Here is a 25,021-nt window from a genome sequence, read left to right as displayed (position 1 = left end):
AACACTGAGCGGGACAGTGAATGCCATAGACTTTACAATAGACAGCAGGAAACACCAAGAGCTGATGAGGAACACCTGAAGGATAACTATACCTGTAAATGACCCAAGGTAGTATATCAGGTGAGCCAAGATGGACTTTAACTCTCTGACAGGTACTAATAGGAAGATTGCTTCAGGTCCGTATTAATCTTCTTCAACAGGTACAAGGCACTAACAGGTCACCCATTTAAGATCATTGTGGATTTAGAGGATCATCACATCTGTCTGTTTCCCGGAAAAGAGACAAATTTTATGAGTAAAACTGATCGACGTGACTGGCATAACTTAGTTCACAACTATATACATTTTTTAGTAAGACAACAGACACTGAATTAACTTATCAGGTGGATGATTTATTGAAAAACTTCTTATAAGTTTGGGTAAAATTTTCCTTCAACTAATAAAAGAGTAATTCTTGTTGTGGTACACTGACTCTTAATGAAAATCTGATTCCGTCTTGGATGTTATGTCTCCCCTTAAGTCGGCATGTCTGAAGCTTTCTTTAAGCTTCACCACTAGGATAATTCAAAGAATGAACCACTCATAACCTGAGTCCTGATGAGCACAATGTTATCAACACAGGTGAGTAGCCTCACCTACACACCGATCATCACTGATAAAATAGAATGGTCGAGAACTTCATTTTTTTCATCGTGCAGAGAAAAATTTCTTGTCCACCATTACTGGCTGGGCGACTGTAGTAAATTAGTTTTAAGTGGGTAAAAACATATTGTGACAAAAATGGTGGTCCGCCTTTTTTTTAGATAATAGTTGAAATTAACAACACGGCGGGTAAACTGGCGGGGAAAATCCTACCTGATAACATTCTCTAGACTGACACTTTTTCGTGATATATATATATATATATATATATATATATATATATATATATATATATATATATATATATATATATATATATATATATATATATATATATATATATATATATATATATATACACACACACATATATAACAGCTATGATAACTCAGTAATCAACGTTGGACTTTGATCTTCACTAATCTTAAGAAAAATATACAATTCCTGACATGACTATTGTGAAGGTGTGGAAGCAATAGCTGAGACCGTGTTTGATGTAGAGTGGCAATATTTCACAGCCATTCTTTAGCCTCCAGTTTCAAGTGTTTGGCTTTTTTATATCAGAGAAAATAGCTCTTGACAAATAATTTATCGTCAAGTTCCTGCAAGTTATCGACCAAACGTGGTGATAATTTGGAAACTAACCTAACATTACATAACTTAATCCATCTTAACTTAATATTGGCTGCAAACTACAGTATGGGTTTATTTTAAGGCGCGCACCCTTTTATAATGGTTTGTAGTCTTCTGGACTTTCTGTAAAACGTTTTTGTTAATGTATAAAATGCAAGGCCGGTGAGGGTGCAAGGAAGCGATTTTACCGCGGACTCTACTACCTCGGTGAATAAACAAACACTAACACGAATCAATGATTTAAACAGAAATTAACCACTAAACGATATGTGCTCACGGTTGACGGCGCTCAGCTTTTCCTCCTTTAAATTCAGACATGGTAGTCGCCTCTTAAATAAATTGCAAGTCGGTTTTCCTCGATTCTCTAGCGGATTTGCATTTTATGCATTAAAACAAAAGTTTTAATGAGAATACCTGAGAAAATAAACCAATATTAAAGGTGAGAGCACAAAATATACCTTTACTCACACACACTCAGATCCCTTCAAGGAAATATTGCCGTAGAAACTATTTCCAGTTAATCACAAACAACAGACCGTCGGTAAGATGACCTAACAACCCCGTTAAGGACGACTTAAGGAACACCTTACGAGTCAGTCTGTTCCCGAAGAAAATTCAATTGTTACCAGGATGACCCTCAGGAAGATGACATTAAGGTTTATTATCAGGTAATTTGGGACGTTCGATTGTCAGTTTGTGAGACAAATATTCTCGTCAGAGAGCAATGACAAATTTCAACTAATGTGTGATTGTTTTCTTTCATTCCGCAGAGTGACATTGGAGGAACTTAAGCCGTCAGGAGATAAGGAAGTGAGGAGGTGAGGCGGTGAGGTGAGAAGGTGAGGTTGCCGGAGACTTGAAGCTGCCGGGACCGATAGTTCTGGGGACACCCTGAAGACCTACCCATGGCGGCTCTGTCCTTATCCATCTGAGGTGATGTTCACCTCACTTCAACATGACGGTGCTGGAACTGATGCCCCTCTGAGGGCCACAGTCCCGCCTTACCCGCCCATACGCCCGCACGCCCACACACGGGAAGGCTGAATAGCTAGTCCTCTCACACCTATTACTGCTAGCCGCCCTCCGCGCCCACATGAGGGAGAGGTGAGGGAGGGCGGGAGGTGGAGGCGAGGGCGTGATGGTGGTATGATCCCGCGGGCGTGGGCGTGGCTGGTGGTGCTGGCCGCCGCATGGCAGGTCCCGGAAGCCGCAGCTGCCGCCAAGACGCGCCTGGTCACCACCAAGTACGGCCAGGTCCAGGGCCTCATCAGGCACCTCGGCCACCTACTGGGAGACGTAGAAGTCTTCATGGGCGTCCCTTACGCCAGTCCGCCCGTAGAAGAAGGGCGCTTCACCCCCACTAACACCCCGACGCCTTGGGACGGGGTGCTGGACGCTACCACCCCACCCCCAGTGTGTCCCCAGCTGCTGCCAGACCCTGACGAGGCCCATATGCCTAAGGCGCGGGCAGAGTTCATCAGGAAGGTATCCCCCGCCCTTATCAACCAGAGCGAGGACTGTCTCACCGTCAACATCTACACCCCTATCATGGGTGAGTAGCAGATGTTAACTTAAGAAACCCCATTTATTTTACCCTGATCTCATGGTTTATACCCGAACATATATTATCAAATAAAACCGTAATTATCTGCCTGTGTGTGTTATAGAAAACCCAGTCCTAGTGCCGAACCTGACGTACTTGGTCCTCGTGGGAACACCCGTCAGAGGCGCTACCACTCCACCATCAGTTGGAGTTAACGGTGAACCATTTAACAATATTTCACTGGTTGTATATCGCGGCCTTCCGAATTCTGTAAAATCCCAACGAAAGTCAAGATGATGTGGATTAAAGATTACCACGAGACCGTACCTTACAACCATTAACATTGTCTGTACAGTGAAGTGTGTGACAGTGACAGCTAAGGTTCTCCAGTAACTATATTTAAGCTTGCCCTACATGTTGACCAAGTACTGTACGTCAGGTTCAGAGCTCGGACTGGGTTTTCTGAAATATTTAGTATGATGTAAGGTGACAGTGGTGTGCTGTGTGGTATTAACGTGATTTATGAAATAATTTAGCACAACAACCTTGCCCGGCGTGACATGGAGTGATGTGTTGCTAGGACGTGGCCAAATAATAACAGACATAAATAGCTAGTGAGACATAAGAGTGACAGTATGAATCATTATGTTCCACAGTGATTTATGGTTGTTATCTGTTACCTTCCTCAGTAAGACTTACGATAACTTAATGTGTTTTACTGTCACATTATTACCAAATGAGAGAACTTATGTAGGAGGAAAATAACAAACATAACTTTGTCTAGTAGAAGATGAGTTGTTAGTATGTCTTATGCTGCCATGGCGTGATAGATAAAGTATTATCATCAACATAACAGTATAGGAAAACACTGAGGTTATAAATCTGATTCAGGATGTTAGAACTCATTTATAACATTTATTTAAACAAAATCAGTAATCATATTATTTACATTATAAAATCAGCATGACCGATATGGCGGTATGTTGTAATAGCATTCAGTAATTACATCTTGTATTCATGACCTGACTAACTAGTTCCTCCTCCCTGGGTGACAGTCATCCCCGGGTCAGAGGTGTACCCGGTGCTGGTCTACCTGCACGGTGAGAGCTTCAGTTGGGGCGCCGGCTCCCTCTACGATGGCTCCGTCCTCGCAGCCTACGGAAGGGTCGTGGTGCTCACTCTCAACTACCGCCTGGGACCTCTAGGTGAGTACTCTCTCTCTCTCTCTTAACTACCGTGCATGTCCTCAGTTAGTGCCTCTCTCTGCCAACTAACACCTGGGACTTCTACGCGTACACCATCTCTCTCACATAACCACAATGGTCATATACACTACATTCCACCCTTATCCATCCTATCAGTGAATTTAATCTAACACACATTAATTTTTATCATAACCATATACAATTTCATATATTTTAGACACTTCTTTTTTTAGTAATTTAAATGTATAGATAAACATTCATTCATACTCTTTTTTTTATTCATGTATTCGGCACCAGTGACCTAGTAGTTGCTGTGACGCCGGCGGGACAATAACAACGTATCAAACAATAGCGCTCATCAGAAATAAAAGTGATGTTTAATAAGTGGTAAACAATGGTTGCTGTTATCCTCCGACCGGCTGGGCTTCAAGGGAATATAATCATGGTGATATTTTTTTCTGTCATTTTCTGTCTGTCTGTCTGTGTAATTTGTCTGTCTACTTCTTCTCCCTTTTGCCTATTGGTCAATCCGTCTGTAACTCTGTCTGTCTCTTCCTCCGTTTATCTACCTGGGAGATGTAATTATAACCTTGCTTTGGAATATACCCTAAGCAGGTGAGACCTCTAGCAGGTGACAACACTAAGAAGAACTAAACATGAAGACAGTCATTGATGGGTAGACAAATTGCCTTCTCCGTCAGTCAGTCAGTCAGTCAGTTAGTTGTCACTCATAGGGAATTCGTATGTATAGAGCTGACTGATGCAGGTAAATATATATGAGAGAGCTTTTTATTGACTTAAGATTCGAAAAATTGACACCGAAAAACCACGATCACAGGAACCAAGAAATTGTAGGGAAGTGAAATATAGATGGCAGAATCTCTTCCTTCCCTTCTTCCTTTATCTTCCCTTCCATCTTTATCTCCCCTTTCCTCCTCCTCCCTCATCATACCCTCTCTCACTCCCTATCATCTCTTCCTTTCTTCTTTCTCACTATCTTCCATCTTTCTCTCTCTCTCTCTCTCTCCACGGGTTAATCACAACACTAACAAGGCCACTGTGGACGTTCAAAAAACAGGTTAGATAGATGGATCAGTGTCGGGTGGTGGGCAATAGAGACCACCGTTAACTATATATTTTTCTAACATCTCATTCTTCATACACTGGTGGAGACCTGCCAGATGAGGAGGAAGAGGAGGGGGAGGAGGTGGAAGGAGGAAGAGGATGGGTGAAAGGAGGGAAAGGAAGGGGGACAAGAAGGAGGAAGAGAGTGAAAGGGGGGGGAGGAGGAGGAGGAGGAAAGATGAAGAGGAGGAGGGGAGGAGAAGGAAGAGGGGAGGAGAAGGAAGAGGGGAAGAGGAGGAAGAAGAGGACGGTAATAAGAAGAGGAGGAGGAGGGTAATAGGAGAAGGAAGAAAAGGAGGGTGAGCAAGAGGAGGGGGGGGGGAGAAGAGCAGGAAGAAAAAGAGGAGGAGGAGCTCAACCCAGGTGCTTAAGTAAGAGAGTGGCTGACGTTAGCTCGAATCCAGGGAACAAAATACAGAGAGTTAATTACATCCGACTGTTTGTGTGCTGAGAGGATTATAAAGCCAAGTTGATGCCACGCTTATAATAGTGAGTAGAGCAGGTTTAAAGGTACACGTTTATCTTCGTATCTGAATTATAGTACGATACCAGTTTTTGTTATTATATTTGAAATAGATTTAGTGTATATTTATATAACTACTTTTGTGTTTCAATGGCAGGTTAGTTATCAATTGGTGGTTAAGACTAAGTTATGCTAGTTTAAGGTAGTTATATTTGCTATGGGGATGGTTCGAGTGGATACAGTGTTCGTCTCCCGTCCTAAGGGTCCCTGGTTCGCGCCCGGGATACCCTTAGTTCATCCAGTTGAGAAGGAGTACCATATTTTACAGTTGGGGGATTTTGAAGGCTATATGTTGTCTGTTTGTGTACCGATAGAATGCATAGTCCACGGTGTACTGTATCTGCACCGCCTCTAAAAAGCCTAATTCCACTTTTTTTATAGGTCCAAAATCACAGAATATATCACTATTACTAGGTTATGTAGGCTTAGGAACAGCTATATTATAAATTAAGATATTACGATTAATATATTCATAGAACGGAGTTAATTAAGTAGAATTGAGGAGCATTTATATTCATATCGAGGTTAAGGCGCCAAATTTTATGATAATATCACCAGCAGATAACTACTGCCCCGGGACTCTGTATTTAAATAGCACTTAAGACTGGAATTTCTAAATAAAAGTTCCGGCTCTGGTTCTGAATACGACACCGAATAGTATTGGTGATGTTTTGTTCTTACGTACTTAGGAGTCTCGGGCAGATAATTCCGAAAACCAGATTACTTTAGTTCTTATCTTAATAGTATATATAGTCGTTCCAATTCAGTCAGTAACGCGTTTACAAAATCAATTTTGAAAATTAAAAAAAGTGCGCAAAAATGAAGGCAATTTTTTGCTTAAACGTTAAAGGCATTTAAATGATTAATTCCTGAATAGACGGACATACAGACAAAGAAGACTATCTCCTCTAAGGTGGCTGTTTACCAAGAAGTTAAAAACATCTTCAAAGCATCGGGGAGGGAGAGCCTGGCAGCCTGATGGGGCCACCCGCCCACCACACCATCAACATGACTGATGATCCTACGTGACAGGCAACCCCTCCCTCCCCTCCACACACAAACATAACCACGCACACATTACCACCGGGTCTTGGCGGTACAATATATATATATATATATATATATATTCTGGTTTTATCGAGTGTTCGGCATATTGTTGGATACACAAATTCGTCTCGTCTCCTTCCAGTGCTTGATACAACAACTCAGACATCTCACAGTGCTGAGTTTTGAAGTTTATGTAACATGAACAAGTGTTATCAATCTTCTGTTCCTCGAGGTGTTACTCAGTCTGGAAAGTTAACTATTGGGTACTGGTTGTGTTACACTCCTGACAGACAGACTTACGAACACACGGACAAACAACTCTTTCCTATAACCTCACTATTGAGATGTCTGAGAACAAGAAACGCCAGGGAAAAAATACCACACCTGAGGGAAATTTCATAAAGGTGTCACAAAGATTTAAAAGCCAAGAATGATCCACAAATCCTTCTCTTTGACGCCAAGAAGTTCCTTGGGTGAGTGACGCCTTGGATGAGTGACGTGGTCGAGTAACAGACGGGTGAAGACCATGAACCAGACTCAGTACAATAGACTCGGTACAATACTTCATGTTGATAGACCTCGTGATGCCGGTGTGTGTGTGTGTGTGGGTGGTGATGTAGTAGGTGGTATATATCTGATGTGCAGCAGCGTGTCTAGTATGACTGATTTATTCTGGTGTACGGTGTATATGTCTGAGGTGGTGTGCTGTGTGCAATATATTTCTTTGTGTAGTAGTACTGTAAGCTGGAACGTAACTCCGAGGCTGGAATGTTTGTATATATATATATTCGATGTGCATTACTGGACGTGGTGTGTTTATTTTTTATGCTTTATGATGGACAGAGAAATAATGCAATGAAGAAAACGTGTCCCAGGCTTGCCAGTGAGCATATTATGTCTGATGTCTGAGGGAAACTTGATCCGTGGGATTGAGGAGACACTTATAATGTTATTGTGATTGGGGAAAAAATTATGTCTAGGTTACTGTATTAAAGGTTTACTTAATATGTCTGTAGGTATTTTTAGCTTAGTTTTTCCTGAAGTGAGACATTGTTTGGGAAATATGTCTAAGTGGCTTTAGATTACAAAATATATCGGGAATGTAATAGATTAAAAATATATATAAATTAATGCAAACACCAAAACACTTTGAAAAAAAAGGCTTTAATATCAACTTTAGGTTGAATCAGCCAACCGAATGTCTGCCCGTCCTGAGTAACTGACTCATCAACAATGTTAACTTTCTTCTCGATTTATTACACAGGTACTGCCGATCGTGTGAACAGAGACGCACAGCTTTGGTATATTTTCCATTTATCCCCTTTTTAATATTTCATAATTCTCTCGATTTATTTCATCAGATCTCTCTCTCTCTCTCTTCATCTAATCAAGTTTAACCTGAAGATTCTATTTAACCCACTATGGCCTCGCTACTGACAATAAAACGAGAATGACCTTACTGGTGATCCGCAAATATGTATGAAAATGGTCCTTAAAAACTCTTAAGGAGGTCACAGCGAGAGTAAATCGTCGGTAGTAAAATCCATCAAAGTAAAGGAGAGACCCGATAAAACTCCCCAAAGGAAGAGTTTTACGACGACCCTCTCTGAATAATGTAGACCACACCTCCTACTACCACGGAGATATATATATATATATATATATATATATATATATATATATATATATATATATATATATATATATATATATATATATATATATATATATATATATATAAAATATTTCATGGGTTTTATAGGTTTTGATGAAATTGTTATGACGGACCATAAACACATTTGTTTATTTACATTGCATTATTATGACTCTCGCCTCCCCGTTATTGAAAAATAACACAACAACAATTCTCCCTTGGGGAAGGACCTCGGTGGGGAACAAAATTGATCCGTTTCTCAAATTTTATTGAAACTTTTCCTTATATATTTTTCATCTTATTCAACTTATAAACCTGAAATAGCCGTGGATGGTAGTGTTATGTTCGAGCGACACAGAATTATTCACACCAGAAATTTTAAACTAATATCACCTCCTGCCTTTTAACCTTCACTGGCCACTGATCAACAGATTGATAAAGTATCAAGGTATATCCAGATGAACTTGGCCGCCACTCAGTATATGAAAAGAGGAAACAACAGTATTTTACACGATTAAAACACGATGATCCCACCCACCCCTCATACCTTAAACTCTTGGTCCCATTTCAGTTAACATACCGTGAGTCAAGGGAAATATATACCAGGCGTTTCATCACTCGAGTGTTGTTCAGTGTATCCAGGACCTGATCCCGGCACCAGCACCTCCTCTACAGGCGGCCATCTCACGACCCAATGATCTCACTTACCCTCGTGAGAGTTACTCATCTAGTTAAAATCGTGTACTTTTTACTCTTATAAAATGCTTCATATTTTATTTTCTAATTATACTTAGCTTGAAATATGACGATTCTTCCAACTTTTCATTAGCGTTAAAAGGTTTGTAAATATTACATTTATTTTCTGGGATTACACTTTTTCCACCATCAGTAAAATTAATAGACATATATAACAAGTATATGCCCTCCTCTCTCTCCTTGTATAAATTTTGTTTTTAAGAGAGAGAGAGAGAGAGAGAGAGAGAGAGAGAGACACGTGATCAATAGCACTATCCTATACCACAAGGTCAAATGGTCTTCTGCATGTTCTACAAGAAAGCTAGAGGAAAAATATGCTTTTGGATCTGCTGAAGATGAGTAAGTTATTGCTTCCCCAGTCGAAGGAGCGAATGAAGTGAGGAAATGATTGTAAAAAGATAAATAAAGCGAGTTGTATTATTAGGTGGGAAACAAAAATGGCTTAAAAGAACCAAAAAGTGGAATCATTGAGAGCTAGAGCGTGTGTCAGGTTACAAAGAGAAGGTCGTTTGTAGAGAAAAAAAACGGCAGTGAAAGGAGAGAACTTGTGGGATGCCGCTGTTTGTAGAGTACTAGGGAGGAGGGAGTCGAACAAACTACAGTGTCGAAATTGGATAAATTAGAAAGGCAATTGTGGATTAAAGAACAGAGAGAATCAGAAAACCAAAGGAAATAGATTTAGAAAGTAAAGGCTTGTACCATCTATGTTGAATACTTTAGAGATGTCGAGGAACATGACAAATGCTCCAGACATTCCTTAGACAGGGTAGCAAGGTGTGGTTTAAATACATAAAAACAGTCACCGGTAAACTTACATCGAGAAAGCCATCTTGATCTGAAAATAGAGTGAGGTTCCAGGTTCTAAGGATTAAGAGTGGGGCATTAAGGAGATTTTCAAAGACGTTGGAAATAGTTAAGTGCGGACAATGGGGCGACACCTGGAGGGATTAGAGAGGCTTCTTGTCTTAGGGATGGGCTGGATTAAATATATTTTAGGTAAAAGGAAAAGTGTTGATTTCTAGAAAAAAACAACGCAGGCGAATATGAAATTGTGGTAACTTGAAGACGCACTTCCTGAATACTGAGGGGGGGGGGTGGGGAGCCGTGCAGAGCCATCTTACGAGAAGACAGCGCGGTAGTTCCTGTGCTAAGGAATGAAAATAGGAGAAGGAATAGATCAGTGAGAGACATTGAAGTAGTATCAGGAGAGTTACAATCATCCAATTTAGAGTTAAAGGGAAATAATTGGACCCAAATGAAGAAAAAAACATTATCTAGGAGTTAACTAAAGACTGATCAGGAAGAAACACGGAAGGAAAAGACAAATTCCCTAAGTTCTAAAGGAAAGTTTCCGGTTAAGGAATAGAAAAAGTTAACAGATGAAGAGGAAGTAAAGTCCTCACACTTTCTATGGATATAAGTCTGCTTGGGTTAACAAAGGGCAGCTCTACAATGACTCAGGGGAAAGCAGAACATAAGTCAGGAGATAGCAAAAGTTTATTAGTCCTCTACACTTCATCCCCGACACGTCATGCATCAGGAGAGTAAGACTTAAATGTTGTAGTTCTCCGTACCAGCCAAAATGACAGAGGTATCGCGGTCAGTACTTATATTGAAGAAAGTCAGTGTAAAAGCTGCTTATGGTAAATAACTGAGCCTTCCTGATGTGGCACAGTAGGAGTTTAGAGAGAGGGAACGAGTGTAGACGAGCCCAGGTAAACAATGGACAGATATAAAGAAAGAAGAAACGGGTAAAAAAAAATATAGCGAGTTAGAATAATGTTGTTAACTATCAGAAACTTGTATTGGACGTTTGATTATTTGTTCCAGATAGTTAAGATGGGGCCTTGAGTCAATCTGAATTATCCACGTAATGCCAAGCCTTTTTTATGGTGTATATTGATGTCCCTTGCATAAAGGATTTCATCGCGTGGGTGTTAAAAGACTAAATCGCGTGTTTATGTATCACAAGGAATGTGGACGTCAGGAAGGGTGCGTGTGAGGCGTGTGGAATGGCAGCAAAGCGTGGATGTGTAACAGAGCGTGTAAATGCGTAACACGGCGCGTAAACATGTACAGGGCGTGTGAACGTGTAACAGGGGTGAATTTAGACAGGGCGTGTGAATTCCAACAGAGGAAGTTGACAAGACGTGTGTTTATCTCCGACAGGGTTCCTCAACACGTACGGGGGCGGGACAGGTGGTGTGGTGAGTAACTTCGCGCTGCTGGACCAGATCGCTGCCCTCAACTGGGTGTCTGAGAACATCCAACAGTTTAATGGCGATCCTAAAAGGGTGACGCTCTTCGGCCGTGATACTGGCGCTGCCTGTATCTCCTACCTCATGGAGAGCCCCATCGTCCCCCAAGGTAAGATCTTTTGTCTCCTACCCTATGGAGAAGCCCTCTTTACACGCCTTTATCTTGTCTCATGTTTTATACTTAACAAATATTTCAGATAGTAGACATGAAGCTAAATAATAAAACTTATCAAATTAAATATCCATGAACATAACGCAGCGCTACTGACTAAGCCTTAAGAACTTTTTATATAAGCTGAACAATATCCATAAGGCACATAATGTAGAACTCTGGTTAATCAGGAAATCTTTTGTTGATATTTGGAATTCTCTAACCGATGTGATTTCATATTATAATACACGAGTTCCACTGCTGAAGGAAATACATCTTGTATTTCCTAAGAACTGTCAGTAGATGAGACACTTAAACTTGCTCACCATCCAGGAGTTATATTTTCTTGGATATCTAAAGTTTTTTGAGTAAATTATGAAACAGTCCGAGTATAATGGACAGATGCCCCACACCGTCTAAACAAAACTCTAGACTCTTTTGTGTTACCGGGTTCTGTCTTCTACTCTTTTAGGTCTTGAGTTGTCTAGACGAGGCTGTGACTCAGTTGATAAATTTATAAGAAAGGTAACCCGGACGTCTTCACGCTTCACGGAACAGTAACAATGGCTTTGAAGCTGACACACCAGATCTGCAGGGTCGCTCCTTCTCCACACTCGTTTTATCTTAAGCAGTTCAGATATTTGTCCGTTTAGATGTTGTAAAATCTGGCCTCGAAACGGTCCACATACTCGTTTTAATTAAACCAAAGATTCAGCACGCTATGAGGTTCTTCCATATTTTCTTTTAAACATCATCAAAATGTGCAGCATTTTTTTAATGACATACTGTAGTGGTAAACATTTATTAGTTGTACTCACGATACTCGGTGTTAATAGTTTCTTTATTCTGGTATTTCAACTTACTGCCGGTGTGTCTTAGTCTTACATGACACAGGTGGTGATGAACTTGTAAGACAGGTAACGCGAGCATCTTCACGCTCGGCATCACTGGCACAAAAACATTAAAGCTGACGCACCATCTTCGCAGATTTGTTCCACCGTGTAGTGATGGTGTCGGGCTGGTCTGGTTGTCCTTGGTCGAGAGTCTCAGCGCCTCTCAGCGTCACCCTGCGTCTGGCCGTGGCTGCAGGGTGTCCTGTACCAGACGACCCTGCTGCCGCTCACCCTCGCACCGTCTCCTGTCTACGGTCGGCGCCCTTGGAGCCACTGATGTCTGCGGCGCGGCAAGTGGAGTCCCCAGCCTTTATGCCTGCGTGGGGGCCCAGCGAAGACGGTGTGGTGGTCGCTGGAGGGAGACGAAGAGCGTCGCTGGGACACCGACAGGTACAGGTGATGATAGGCTTCACCCCCTGGGAGGCCTGGGCCTGGCTAGGGGAATCTCTAGTAACCAAAGGCGTAAACGATATAACATTCGAGCGTGTGGCGAGGACGTGGGTTCGCAACACGCGCCACCATCACCTGAGGGAGGTTCTGGCGGCGGCGCTGCAGGAATATACAGACTGGACGGCGGTGAAGCCAAGCCCAGAGGTGCGGAGGAACTTACTTTTCCATCTACTGGGTGACGCGGGGATGGTAGCACCCCTGCACCAGGCAGCCGACGCCCTGGCCCACCACAACAAAGTGTTCATGTTCCTCTGTGATCTGGCTAGTCGTGTCCCAGGACAGGTGAGTTCACTCTACATCTCTTATAGGCTTATAAGGTCATTTGCACCTTAGTCGAAAATTGTCCGAGTCTAAGGACCCCCCACACTAATAATTACCTCTTACCGCTGATTGTCTCTGCCACCGACAATAAACACACACACCTCTCTCTCTCTCTCTCTCTCTCTCTATATATATATATATATATATATATATATATATTTATTTATTTATTTATTCTGTCTTTAATAAATTATCTTAAATTATCTTCCTTTCATTACCTTTTCTAAGCTCTCAGTCGGTGTACACTTAAGACTCTAAACTTCTCTATTATTCATTAGTTCAATCTTTGTGTTCCCTTTAATCCACGCACAAGTACAGCATGAATAACGTGTCAACGATCACTATTGATGGCAAAAACGACGAGCTTTTAACACCATAATAACACCATAGGAATACAATTAAATGTACAATTTAGCTCTGTCACTTTTTTGACTGAATCTTCACTCACACGCGGTGTGAATAGATTGCTGTGAACCGACTGTCAAATAAAACATCGCTGTTTGCTGTAAAGTTCACTTAAAAATGAAGCAACCCAAACAAATTTAACTAACCTAACTTGAATATATTCTAATACTAGCTGGGTAACCAGTCTAGCCGGAGATAGCGAAAATAAAAAATAAAAAATAAACACACAAACAAATACACATACTGTACACTGCTTCAACATCCTGCCAGTATTCACAAGAGTATTTCTCAATTTCCGCTTTACCACTGACACATTTATTTTAATATTTAACTACACAATTCTTTGGTGAAGCGAAGATCAAACGAATGAGAGAAACATCCATGACGCTGACGACACCAGTAACCTAACCTGACCTGGCCTGACCTGTACCCCACCAACCTCGGGGAGTTCTGGTTAAGTACGGTTGTTCGGTTTGGTGCTTCGTGTATGGTGCTCACGCTAGTTCTTTGTTCAGCCCCATCCCCGATATGCAGTGTGTGTGTGTGTGTGTGTAGTTATAAACAAAGTTCACGTTTGTACATGCATGTATGTTTGGGAGAGAGAGCATACTTCCACAATGACTTCATTACCACCTGACAGACCCAGGCGCCCGGGCGTGTTTGTGTACGTGTGTGAGTATGTATGTCCGCGTGTTTGAGTTTGTGTGTGTGTGTGTGTTTAGCTGATAAGGTACACTTGTATGCGCCTTACTCCACTACCGCCAGATACACGCGCTATAATAATAATAATAATAATAATAAACGGTTTATTGAAAAAGTTCTGCAGCCCGAAGGCTGAAAATATACATTGGACATAAATGACTTATTACATACATTGGTGGTTTAACAAAAGCCTTCATTAGAGAAAGGTGAAGGAACATACAGTGAACATACAGATTAATGTTTACACACGTAGATCATGTGAGCTAAGGTGTTGAACAGGAGACACGTAGTGTAGTAACTCCCTCACAGATGGCGTTATGAGGGGCATCACGTGGAGTACTAGTTCCCTCACAGGTGGTGTTATGAGGGGCTTGACGTGGTGTAGTAATTCCCTCACAGATGGTGTGATGAGGGGCCTGATGTGCTGTAGTAATTCCCTCACAGATGGTGTATGAGGGGCCTGATGTGGTGTAATAATTCCCTCACAGATGGTGTTATGAGGGGCAACACATGGCGTAGTAATTCCCTCACAGATGGTGTTATGAGAGGCATCACGTGGTTTAGTAATTCCCTCACAGATGGTGTTATGAGGAACCTCACATGATGCTGTAGCAACTCATTCACTACGTGGTGTCGTGCATCATGGGGACACCACGTGGTCTGTTGTCACAGGACTTCACTGAAGTGAGTGAGGTGTGGTCCCAGGCCTCTCTATCGTGGAGTCTCAGGGGAATTATCACTGGGTTAGCTTGGGTAAGACTCAACTGTAACTGCCGAGTTGTTTTTCACTGACTTAATGCTAGTGTGTGTGTGTGTGTGTGTGTGTGTGTGTGTACCAGTATCCATGTGTGTGCGTGGAACATGAGCGTATATATGTGTGTGTGTGTGTGTGTGAGAGATAATAATTAACGGTTTATTGAAAGAGCTTGGCAGCCAGAAGGCTGAAAATATACAGTTACATATTTGGGGAATGGGTTACAATTACAAATAATATACAAGTAACATAAGTGATACAAATAAGATATATAATAACTAGATGGGGAAAAGCTCAAACTACAGTGCATTTCAACATAGTGACAGTGCAAGAAGTAGTATTTACTGGGAGTGAATACACTGGTTTATTACAAGTTATTGATAATTTTTACAATGGTTGGGACTGGGCTGTTCTTATAACGATCAGTTCGTGCACGTATGGGCTGGATGCGGTTATGGTGTCGAACAGCAATTCTGGGGCTAGGGATCTCAGGTGGTAGTAGGAGCCGGTGTCGAGGATGGTGCAGAAGCTTCTTACCAAATTTGCATTTAGGGAGGAAGACCAGGTAGGGGAGGCATAGGTGAGCTTGGGAAGTATGAATGTTGTGTAAACACTGAGGAGCTCGGGTGCAGGAACTCCGAGGGACTTGAGTCGGCGGAGGAGGTGGAGACGGAAACTGGAGGATTTGACAACTTCACTGACGTGTGGTTTCCAATTTAGTTTGTTGTCTATGGTGACGCCGAGGAGCTTCGTGGAATCTACAACCTGGAGTGTGTTCGGACCTAAAGGAATGGAAGGAGGTGGGACAATGTCGGAGGAGAGGTTGATGTGCATAACCATGGTCTTGGTATGGTTGATGATGACATGGTTGTTGATGGCCCAGTTTTGGAGACTGTTCAATAAATCCTGAAGGGCGGTATAGTCGGGAGCAGAATTGTTGACGCTGATCCCAATGGTGGAGTCGTCGACATATTTCCAGCGACATATTTCCAGTGTGTGTGTGTGTGTGTGTGTGTGTGTGTGTGTGTGTGTGTGTGTGTGTGTGTGTGCGCGCGCGCGCGTATTTTATGTCTGTCTTCTCATCAGTGTGATTCCCACCTCAGATCCAGGCGCCCGGGTGGGAGTTGGGACTCATATGGGGCACAGGACTGAGCGACGTAACCAGGTCCGCAGGGGCTCCCTCACCGCCCATCAGACCCCCAGCCCTTACCCAGCTGTCAGAGGACGTCATCACCTTGCTCACAAATTTCGCCAAGTCCGGGTAAGTAATCCTGCCAAATCGGTTTCGCAAAATAAATAAATAATCAAGAAATAAAAATAATCTAAGTTAAAAATCGCCTTTAGGGACAAGACGTAATTATCGGACCTGGAACCTGATCCGAATTTTCACAGTAATAACAAAGATTTTATTGGGTAGGTTATGTCATGCTATGTTTCGGGTGGGTGGAGTTTGGTTTTGTTAAGTTTGTTAAGGTTATACTACAGTAGATTATGTTAAGTTAGAATGGTTTACTCGTAGGTTAGATCAGCATAAGTTAGGTTAATGTTAGGTTTTGTTTAATAAAGTTAGAGGAATGTTATGCTACGTTAAAAATAGATTAGGTTAATATAGGATTAAGCTAAGATACGTTAGGTTAGGGGTACTCGTAGAGCTGATTTGGTATGGTTATCAAGGACTAAAAAATAACAAAGATATGTGTTTCAGTCTAAGAATACAGTTTTCCGTCCCTGTGTGTTGCTCTCCCTCTAAAACATACAAAACTGGTGGTGGACTCTGGGCATTACTTTCTGTCTGTGTGTTACGGCCTCATAAAACAGTCGCAGTCTTTCTGTTTCTCTACGGGAGTATATTTTCCTGCCTTTATGTAATATTTTAATGTCGCTCTTATTCACACAAAAACGTCTTCTGTCTATAAGTATCACTTCCCGTCTTCGTGGACTGTATTACCATTTATCTACCACCAACACCACTCTGGTTTCTCCTCTCATTAAACAACTCGGGCGGTATTAGAGGGCATAAATCTTGCTGAGGAAGGCACTCACGGTCAACACTGCCATCAGCCCGAGCCACTAGAACCCATCGTAAAACTCCATTAAGTGGGAGATTAAAGCTTCCCTGCATCGCCATAAGGCAACCACCAAATTTCAAATTCATCGTTTAGGTCAAAACCTGTCGTTGTGCATCGTCGACGACTGCGGGGAGCGTCGTCGTCTGAAGGGAGACGAGAGGGAAGGGAGTCGAAGTGTTGTCCAGGAACGACACTGTTGTCCCAGTCATTATCATTTAATGTGGTGTTGACGGTCCGCTCACTGCTCCATAACCCAGGATCTATCTCCCTATTTCTCTCTCACTCAACTCCATTTAGTACACAAATCTACCACAACAACGTCACATATGCATGGTTGTATGTAAATGTCCCAACCTACCTACGTTATTACCATGAGTCCTCCACACTGTCTTTCTTATCGACATTATCATATTGAACCGGCTGGTTAATTCCAATGTTAACCAGGTTGGTACACATATATATTATATTAGGCTTTAGTAACGAAACCCAATTGAAGTTTCTTCCTTTATTAAATAGTATTATTTGTATAATTCCTGAGTGCAGATCAACCGTAAGTTTCACTATTTATGAGTGATGAGAAAGGACGGCGTCTATGTAACTAGACGTGAATCAACGTCAGTTCGATGTAAGTTTGGGAGTGAGACTGACTAAGGGCGTCGCATGGAGCGCGCTTACATAATTGCTGACATATAGTTATATGGGCTTCACCCTTTTGGGGAAGCTACCGTTCACATGATATTATCATGACATCTCATAGCTAGTGGAAAATTACAGGGGATGAATTTGAATATAAATCAAATGTAAATAACCCATTTATATAATACTTCTGTTCATGAGACAGGGGCCATTACAATATTGCTCAGTAAATATTCCCACACTACCATAGTCGTCGCTGTGTGTCGTCAGGCTACACTATGTCTCCCCAGGGCGCTGTGTGTTTTCGAGATTACACAAAATCTTATCGTAAAGAAATTTAGTGAGGGCGACCAGCTAACACCCACATAAATACAAGATACGTCCAGCCAGAGTCAACGTCCAGCCAGAGTCAACGTCCAGCTATAGTTAACGTCCAGCCAACAGGATTAATACCTCAGTCTCACACAGGAATTTATGACGCAAATGTTACTTAATAAAGAACAAAAAAGGCGCCCGTCAAGTTAACTTAACTTTGTGGGCGAGTGAGTGAGGGTTCCGCCTCTTAGACCTAGAGCTAAATACCCGAACAGGTTTCAGTTTATGTTAAAATAATTATCAAACCTCTCGACCGCCTTGTAGAGAACGCTTAAAAAAAAAGCGTATTCGAGTTCACCATTCTAAGCTTCAGACAGCACCAAGAAACGTTTGTGGGTGTAGAGAAAAAAATAAACTGTTGTAAAAACGAAACGAAACGAAAAATGAAATATTCTGTTTAGAATCAACACGATGTAACTTCACATTTTGCACTTCAGTATACGAACAGCCAAGGTGGAATAAACCTATTTTTTTCAGGAAAAGTAAATAATTATTTAGCCTCCCCATCAAAAATAAATCTGAACGCGTAAACTTTGGATTAATTCTAGTATGAACAAGACTCCGCTACAGGGGTATAATTTGTACTTTTTGTAACCTCCCCATTGATGGCCTATATGTACCCCTAACCTAAATACTGCAATTATGAAATCCATGTAACTTAGCGCTGACCATGGTGATCACTCCCACATGACAACCACAGTTATAACGTTATTGGCATTTTTACCACCGAGAGACAAGAATAACTACTGTTCCCCACCCCCCAAAAATATATTACATTGGTCCTCACTGCTCTAAGGTCCGCAACTAACATAAATCACTAACACTTCACTACCTTACTTGGGAGACTTTTTGTTTGGGGGGGGGGGGGGTGAGGCGCAGCTGCTGGGAAACATTAAACTGTCCACAAGAGAAGCATAACGATATTTCTTTCATGACAAAATATACAAAGATTTTCCTCTTGACGGAATAAACATTTTATATAACAAAGAATATATAAATACATAGAAATTCAAGGTCAACAAGACAGGAATATTTAGTCCTTTAACATTCATATATTAATCATTCTGTACGAACAACCTTTACAAGCTCGAGTGGTTGAGTAGGTAGCTCGTCCCCCTAGGCTCGTCCCGACAGCGATCGTATAACTGATTATCTTCTTTCTACAATATTTGCTGTGCCATATGAAAGAGAGAGAGAGAGATAAATATTTGCATCATTTAATAGGTGTGTTTACATTTACCAGGGACCCAAACCTGCCTAGAGAGTCTCCGTCACCAGGGTTCGCTGCAGTAGCCTGGCCACGCTACAAGCCAGAAACTAGGCAGTACCTCAGAATAGGTAAGTACCAAGCAGTACTTTAGATTAAGTGAGTACCAGGCACTACCTTACAATAGGTGACTACTAAGAAGTATAACAGAATAGTCGTCAACTCGGAAGGACGCCGCCCGGAGACGATTATCTGGCAAAATAGAGTTAAACAGCCTCCTCCAGTGTAAATTACATGGAATTTCATGAATATAAAATGTTTGAAAAATAAAAACTCCAGACAGTTTTCTGGTAGAGTTAGACAAACAAAACAATGTTTTCCTTAAAGTAAGGCGAAATTAATGTTTGCTTTGAACGTATATACATCTGTGTCTTTTGCTAAGCATCACACCCACACACCTGCTTTGAATTCATCTGTCTGTCTATCTATCCCTGCAGGTGTCCCGCCCACGGTGGGGTCACAGTATAGGGCCCATCAACTGGCACTGTGGTCATGGCTGGTGCCAGAGCTGGAGGCGGCGGGCAAGTCCTACCCTCCCGACCCCAACTCGTGGGAGGTGAGCACCGACCCCAATCTCTTCTACGGCGTGGTGAAGCCTCCAGACCCTTGGTACTTCCTCCAGCCTAACACTACAATCGCCCCCGCCGCCGCCCGCGACACCACTACCACCACTCCTGCCACACCCTCCCCTAAGCCCACCACACCCAGAGTCACCACCACCCTGGCTCTGTCTCCTACCATTGCTAGGTAAGTTGTCTCTATACGTGTGGTATAGAGAGAGAGAGAGAACACGAAAGAAAGAGCGAGAGCAAAGCAGAGAAAGAGAGCGAGTGAGAGCGAGCGAAAGCTCCTGAGTCTTAATCAAATAACCATCATAACCAAAGTACCCCCACTCTTATCAACAGCAGTGCGCCCAAGATGCCAATGCCAGACTCAAGTGAGTATGTGCGATACTCCACGGCCTTGCTGGTGACGGTGGGCCTGGGGGTCTCCTTACTGCTGCTCAACGGCCTCATCTTCCTCTTGTTGTTCTGGCGACGACCTACCCACCACCCAACCTGCCAGGGACACCACCACCACACACAGGTAACATTTTAATCTCTCGTTTATATACACATTGCTATAGTGTTATATCTGGGTGCTGAGAATCACCTGGTGTTGTTATTGTTGACACACACAGGAAGGGTCGGATATGCCGCGGGTGGGGTCGATGATGAGTCTGGGAGGACTGGGAGGCAGCTACGGAGGGCCCCCAGACTGTGTGAAGGCTTCTTACGAGAAGCTCCACCTCACTGCTGACGAAATACAGCACCTCACCAGGCAAGTCTTGTAACTTGTGCACTGATTTATGATTGTAGTCTACGATAGGCAGAAAATTAAAGAGATGTGTATCTTTCTCAATCCTTATTTCTTTTTTCATAGGGTAACGTTGTCTCAGGTTTTCATTCTTAAAAATTTTTCTCACTCCGGAATTTTCACCCAAACGGTCTTTAAAGATACTAAGAACCGACAGTAAACCGTGGCCAAGAACAGACGGTACTGTACATGAGTGAAAGGAGGGGGGGGGGCTAGTCTCTCTCTTGTAATATATTCCCTCGTGTTGACATTATTGTACTGTGATGTGTTACAAGTAATCTCTTTCCCTCTTTCTCTCCGTCTCTCTTTGTAACCTACCGTAGTTCACCTTATTTCTGTAATCTACACGACATAAATTTTGTATTTTGGTCAGAATTTTTACTTATACTCTAAAGCAGATAATTTTTTAAACTAAAAAAAAACAGATAAATCCTTAAGTCACATGCGCCGTAAAAAAAAAACTTCATCTGGTTCACAAATTTATATACAAAATACAGGGAAAATGGCTGACCATACCAGCCAGTCCCTTATACATCGTACGATCAAGAGTCTGAGTGGACAGCGTATCGCATATAACTCATCTCCTTTTGCGTTACACCAGACAATCACTGAAATTTATGAGTCGATCAGGGGGCCATAACTCTGCTAAGTAAAGATATAAACAGCTGATTATCAAACTCAGCCTAGATATTCCTGATACGAGGCTGTATAATAAATATCTTTTCGATTCCCTATGCATTTCTCGTGTGATTGAAAGGGAAACGCAGACTGACATAAGATTTAAAACCGAAAAAAAAATCGAGATTAACTGAACGGAAACATGACCTTAGGCCGGTCAGACGAACGGGACGAGTTAAACTGGGGTTAACACTATATAACTCCGGTAAAATACGAGGGGTATATAAAGAAACAAAAATACTGCGGGTCACAACACGGCAGACTCGAGGACTGACTCAAATCTGAGAAACGTGACACATTGATCATGAAACCTGGAAGCCGCGACGTGTGAGCAGATCCGCCACATGGAGTGACATTCACGACGGCATCAAAAGATTTGAGGAAACCGCACTGTTCTGAGAAAACTTATCGCCTTACCAAGAGAGAGAGAGAGAGAGAGAGAGAGAGAGCACAACAGTACAAGCAGCTCACACTAGCCGAGCATGTCGCTATGATATCGGGGCAGTAGAAGTCCACTACATATTACACGTCCACCAAACATTCACGACTCATTGTCACGACCACTACTGACGACTGAGATCACGTGGCCCACAGGGAGGATACGCTCAGGTACAAAAGGTGGGAAGGTAGGTAGGTCGGTCGGTCGGTCGGTCGGTCTCTCTCTCTCTCTCTCTCTCTCTCGTAAGGGATTTGTTACCAAGGGTTCAATATCAGGGCTAGTGAGGGCTGAAGAAAGGCTAGAGTGGTGGATAAATGGTTATTTATGGTGGGCGTGGAGAGGGTGTGCGAAGGTGGAATGGTGTAGGGGGGGGGATGAGAAAAGAGAGAGGACGTGGAGGAAGCGGTGAGGGCGGAAAGGGGTGGGTGAGAGCGGCTTGGGGGAGGAAGTGGCTGGGAAGACGGGAGCCGGATATGGGTGGGGGAAGGGATTGAATATAAAGGTCAAGGATGGTAGCTGCACTAAGAGCGTCCAAGTCAACCTCACAATATATACTATATAAGCCTTCTGGTCTTGGTAATCAAACTATTGTCTTAAGATCCGTCAAAAATAGACCATTATTAATAAAAGATTAATGTACACAGTGCGTAAACAAGAAATAAACTGATTATGTGTAGAAAGTGAGACTGAAACCTTTATCTTGAATTTTAACTGCAGAACTGTTCGAATGGATGAGTCTGGCTGGCAATTCCACTTACTGTTCATGAATTTTATATGAAGTTTTTATATTCTAGGATCTTTCTTTCTCTCTCTCTCTCTCTCTCTCTCTGTCTGTCTGTGTCTGTCTGTGTCTGTCTGTCGCTGTCTTTTTCTGTCTGTCTGTCGCTGGCTGGCTGGCTGGCTGGCTGTCTGTCTCTCTCTCCACGTTTCGACCGTGACCTGATGCCCTATTTAGGAAATCATGCTTGTCCTTCCCTTTCCATGACACATGACTTCCACCGCATGAAATGGTAACATAGGATAACACTCCTTTCTCTACTCCTGGACAAGTCACTCCTGTAACTCCATGACACGTTAAGATTCTCAAACAGGAAGGGACTGGACGTGTTCCCAATGCGTGAAACATGATATCCACGGCTTGATACACTGACGCCCTATACTGTTGATTACCATGCGTCCCCTCACTGCATGTTGCGGTGGAACGTAATATACATAATACAAATTTCCGTGACACGATACCCAGACATCTCGTGTTAAGGGTTATTTGGCTTCACTGGCCTAACATGACACGCTTGATGTTCCGTGCCGAGACTAATCATATGTAATCCACCCTGTTACACACGATACCAAATCCAGGAATTGATTCATTAAAATGCTCGTACTTGGAATTTTCTGCCATTGAAGTTGATTTATATGTTGCTGACTGACAGGAAACTTAAGTCAATCTACCGGTTGTGGAGTAAAACTGAAGGCCGACTTAATTTCAGTCTCTTCGAGCGTTCACTTAACTGGGTTGCATGAATAAGACTGAGCAAAAGACTGACAGGTATATTAAATCACACCCGCGTCTCTTGTCAGCGCAATAAAACCTGAGCCTGACTCTCACCTCCAAGAACTCCAAGAAATGTTGTGACGCAGAAAATGTTTTTGAAGGTAGACGAGTGTCTTTAACTCGAAGGAAAAGGTTGGATACTATTTCATGAACAGTAAAATAAATGAAATGACTGTCAGAACCCCCTCCTAAAAAGATAATTTCTTGACCAAAAAATGAATATTGTAAAGAAAGAGACTTATCAAAAAGACAAGAAAAACCTTTCATGTCGATTTTGGCTTGAAGGAATCCCTGGAGATTGTCAGGAGCAGTAAAAGTAAATGGGATGGCACAGAAAAACTAGAAGAACAAAAAATACTCAAACGGTTGAAAGAAAATCAAGAATATTAGAAGATGAAAAAATGACTTGAGAGCTACTGTCACCACGGACCTTGGCCCCGAGGGAAATATTAGTGAGTTGTGTTAGTGGTTAAATATGAAAGGTGGAATAACGCACAAATACATAAAGGAGTCAATGTTATTAAACCCAAATCAATATTCACAAACAATGAAGAGAAGATAAACGCCACCTACAAGAGCCTGGCGTGAAGGAAACGAGGTAAACGGACCTTGGTTATCGTAGACTAGAGCTTAAGAGAATTTGTTGAGTGATAAAACAAATTTATTGACATGCAGCACAAATACAATTCAGAGAAATTAAACTCGTAAGAAATTCGAAAAATTTATATAGAAAACAAATAAACGTTACCACAATTGTAATATATTGTCAGTAGTTTAGTATACAGTATAAGAACCTACACTGTCAAGAGGCGAGGCTATACAGTAGTGTACAGTGAGTTCCTCTCTTGACCTTAATTATTGTTATGACTTGACTGACTTCATGCGTTCAAGACCTTCCTTATATAAGCTTACACATATATAATATTAATAAAAATTTACGTTTCCACCAGAATCTTGACATCCAAATGTTGCAAATATTTACAGAAAATGATGATTATCAAACTTAATATGTAAATATCAATCATATCAAAATGTAAAGAAATTTCACTTTCATTTGCGACGTTTTTATCAAGGTTGAGAGACTACAATGTGTTGTCCGAGAGTAAAATAAAGGGAGAAAAATCCGGGATGAGACGAGCCCTATCATGGAAGCGCGGCCCGAGGCAGTTAAAGAGACAGACAGTATCCGGAGAGCTTTGAATCGTGTGCCAAGTTGCCCACACTGAAAAACTCGGGAATCTCCCGTCCTAATGTTGACAAATGACTGAAACAGATGGCTGCTGGGGAGTAGGAGCTGTAATATTTCCACATTTATACTAGTAGTCTGGGGAGCGATGCAAGTGAAACGGAGTTCCTTATGGCGGAAAAAAAATGAGAAAAAAAGAGGTTGGGTGTTGCTTCTAATAAAACAAGTTGGTCAGCCTCAATATAATAACAGGACATTCTTATATCATACACCAGTCATTATACACGACCTCCAACCTTCACCTGCTACCTCGTGTTGGACACAGAAGCGAATGAAGTGTTCTGTACTTTGTCTAGTGGGCCATTCTTATTCAGATGAAGTTTGACCCAAATATCTGTGTC

At 42.0% G+C, this 25,021-nt stretch overlaps 1 protein-coding gene across 8 annotated transcripts in view; it reads left to right on the top strand.

Annotated features, from left to right (window-relative positions):
• LOC121870855 (carboxylesterase 4A-like) overlaps positions 1 to 25,021 on the top strand; it is a 98,005-nt gene that overhangs the window by 58,475 nt on the left and 14,509 nt on the right. For all 8 annotated transcript variants that reach the window (XM_042372828.1, XM_042372826.1, XM_042372829.1 and 5 more), the window contains 9 exons: positions 2,046 to 2,827; positions 3,874 to 4,023; positions 11,298 to 11,495; positions 12,525 to 13,162; positions 16,166 to 16,323; positions 19,386 to 19,480; positions 19,847 to 20,156; positions 20,315 to 20,495; positions 20,590 to 20,729. In XM_042372828.1, coding sequence (XP_042228762.1) covers positions 2,422 to 2,827; positions 3,874 to 4,023; positions 11,298 to 11,495; positions 12,525 to 13,162; positions 16,166 to 16,323; positions 19,386 to 19,480; positions 19,847 to 20,156; positions 20,315 to 20,495; positions 20,590 to 20,729 — 2,276 coding nt within the window. In that variant the 5' untranslated portion in view covers positions 2,046 to 2,421. The remainder of the gene's footprint in view (positions 1 to 2,045; positions 2,828 to 3,873; positions 4,024 to 11,297; positions 11,496 to 12,524; positions 13,163 to 16,165; positions 16,324 to 19,385; positions 19,481 to 19,846; positions 20,157 to 20,314; positions 20,496 to 20,589; positions 20,730 to 25,021) is intronic.

This window comes from Homarus americanus, unplaced genomic scaffold (assembly GCF_018991925.1).
Source record: "Homarus americanus isolate GMGI-L3 unplaced genomic scaffold, GMGI_Hamer_2.0 scaffold50490, whole genome shotgun sequence".
NCBI classification, from domain to species: Eukaryota; Metazoa; Arthropoda; class Malacostraca; order Decapoda; family Nephropidae; genus Homarus; species Homarus americanus.
Note: the sequence above shows the minus strand (reverse complement) of the source record. Positions and strands in the feature narration are given on the sequence as shown.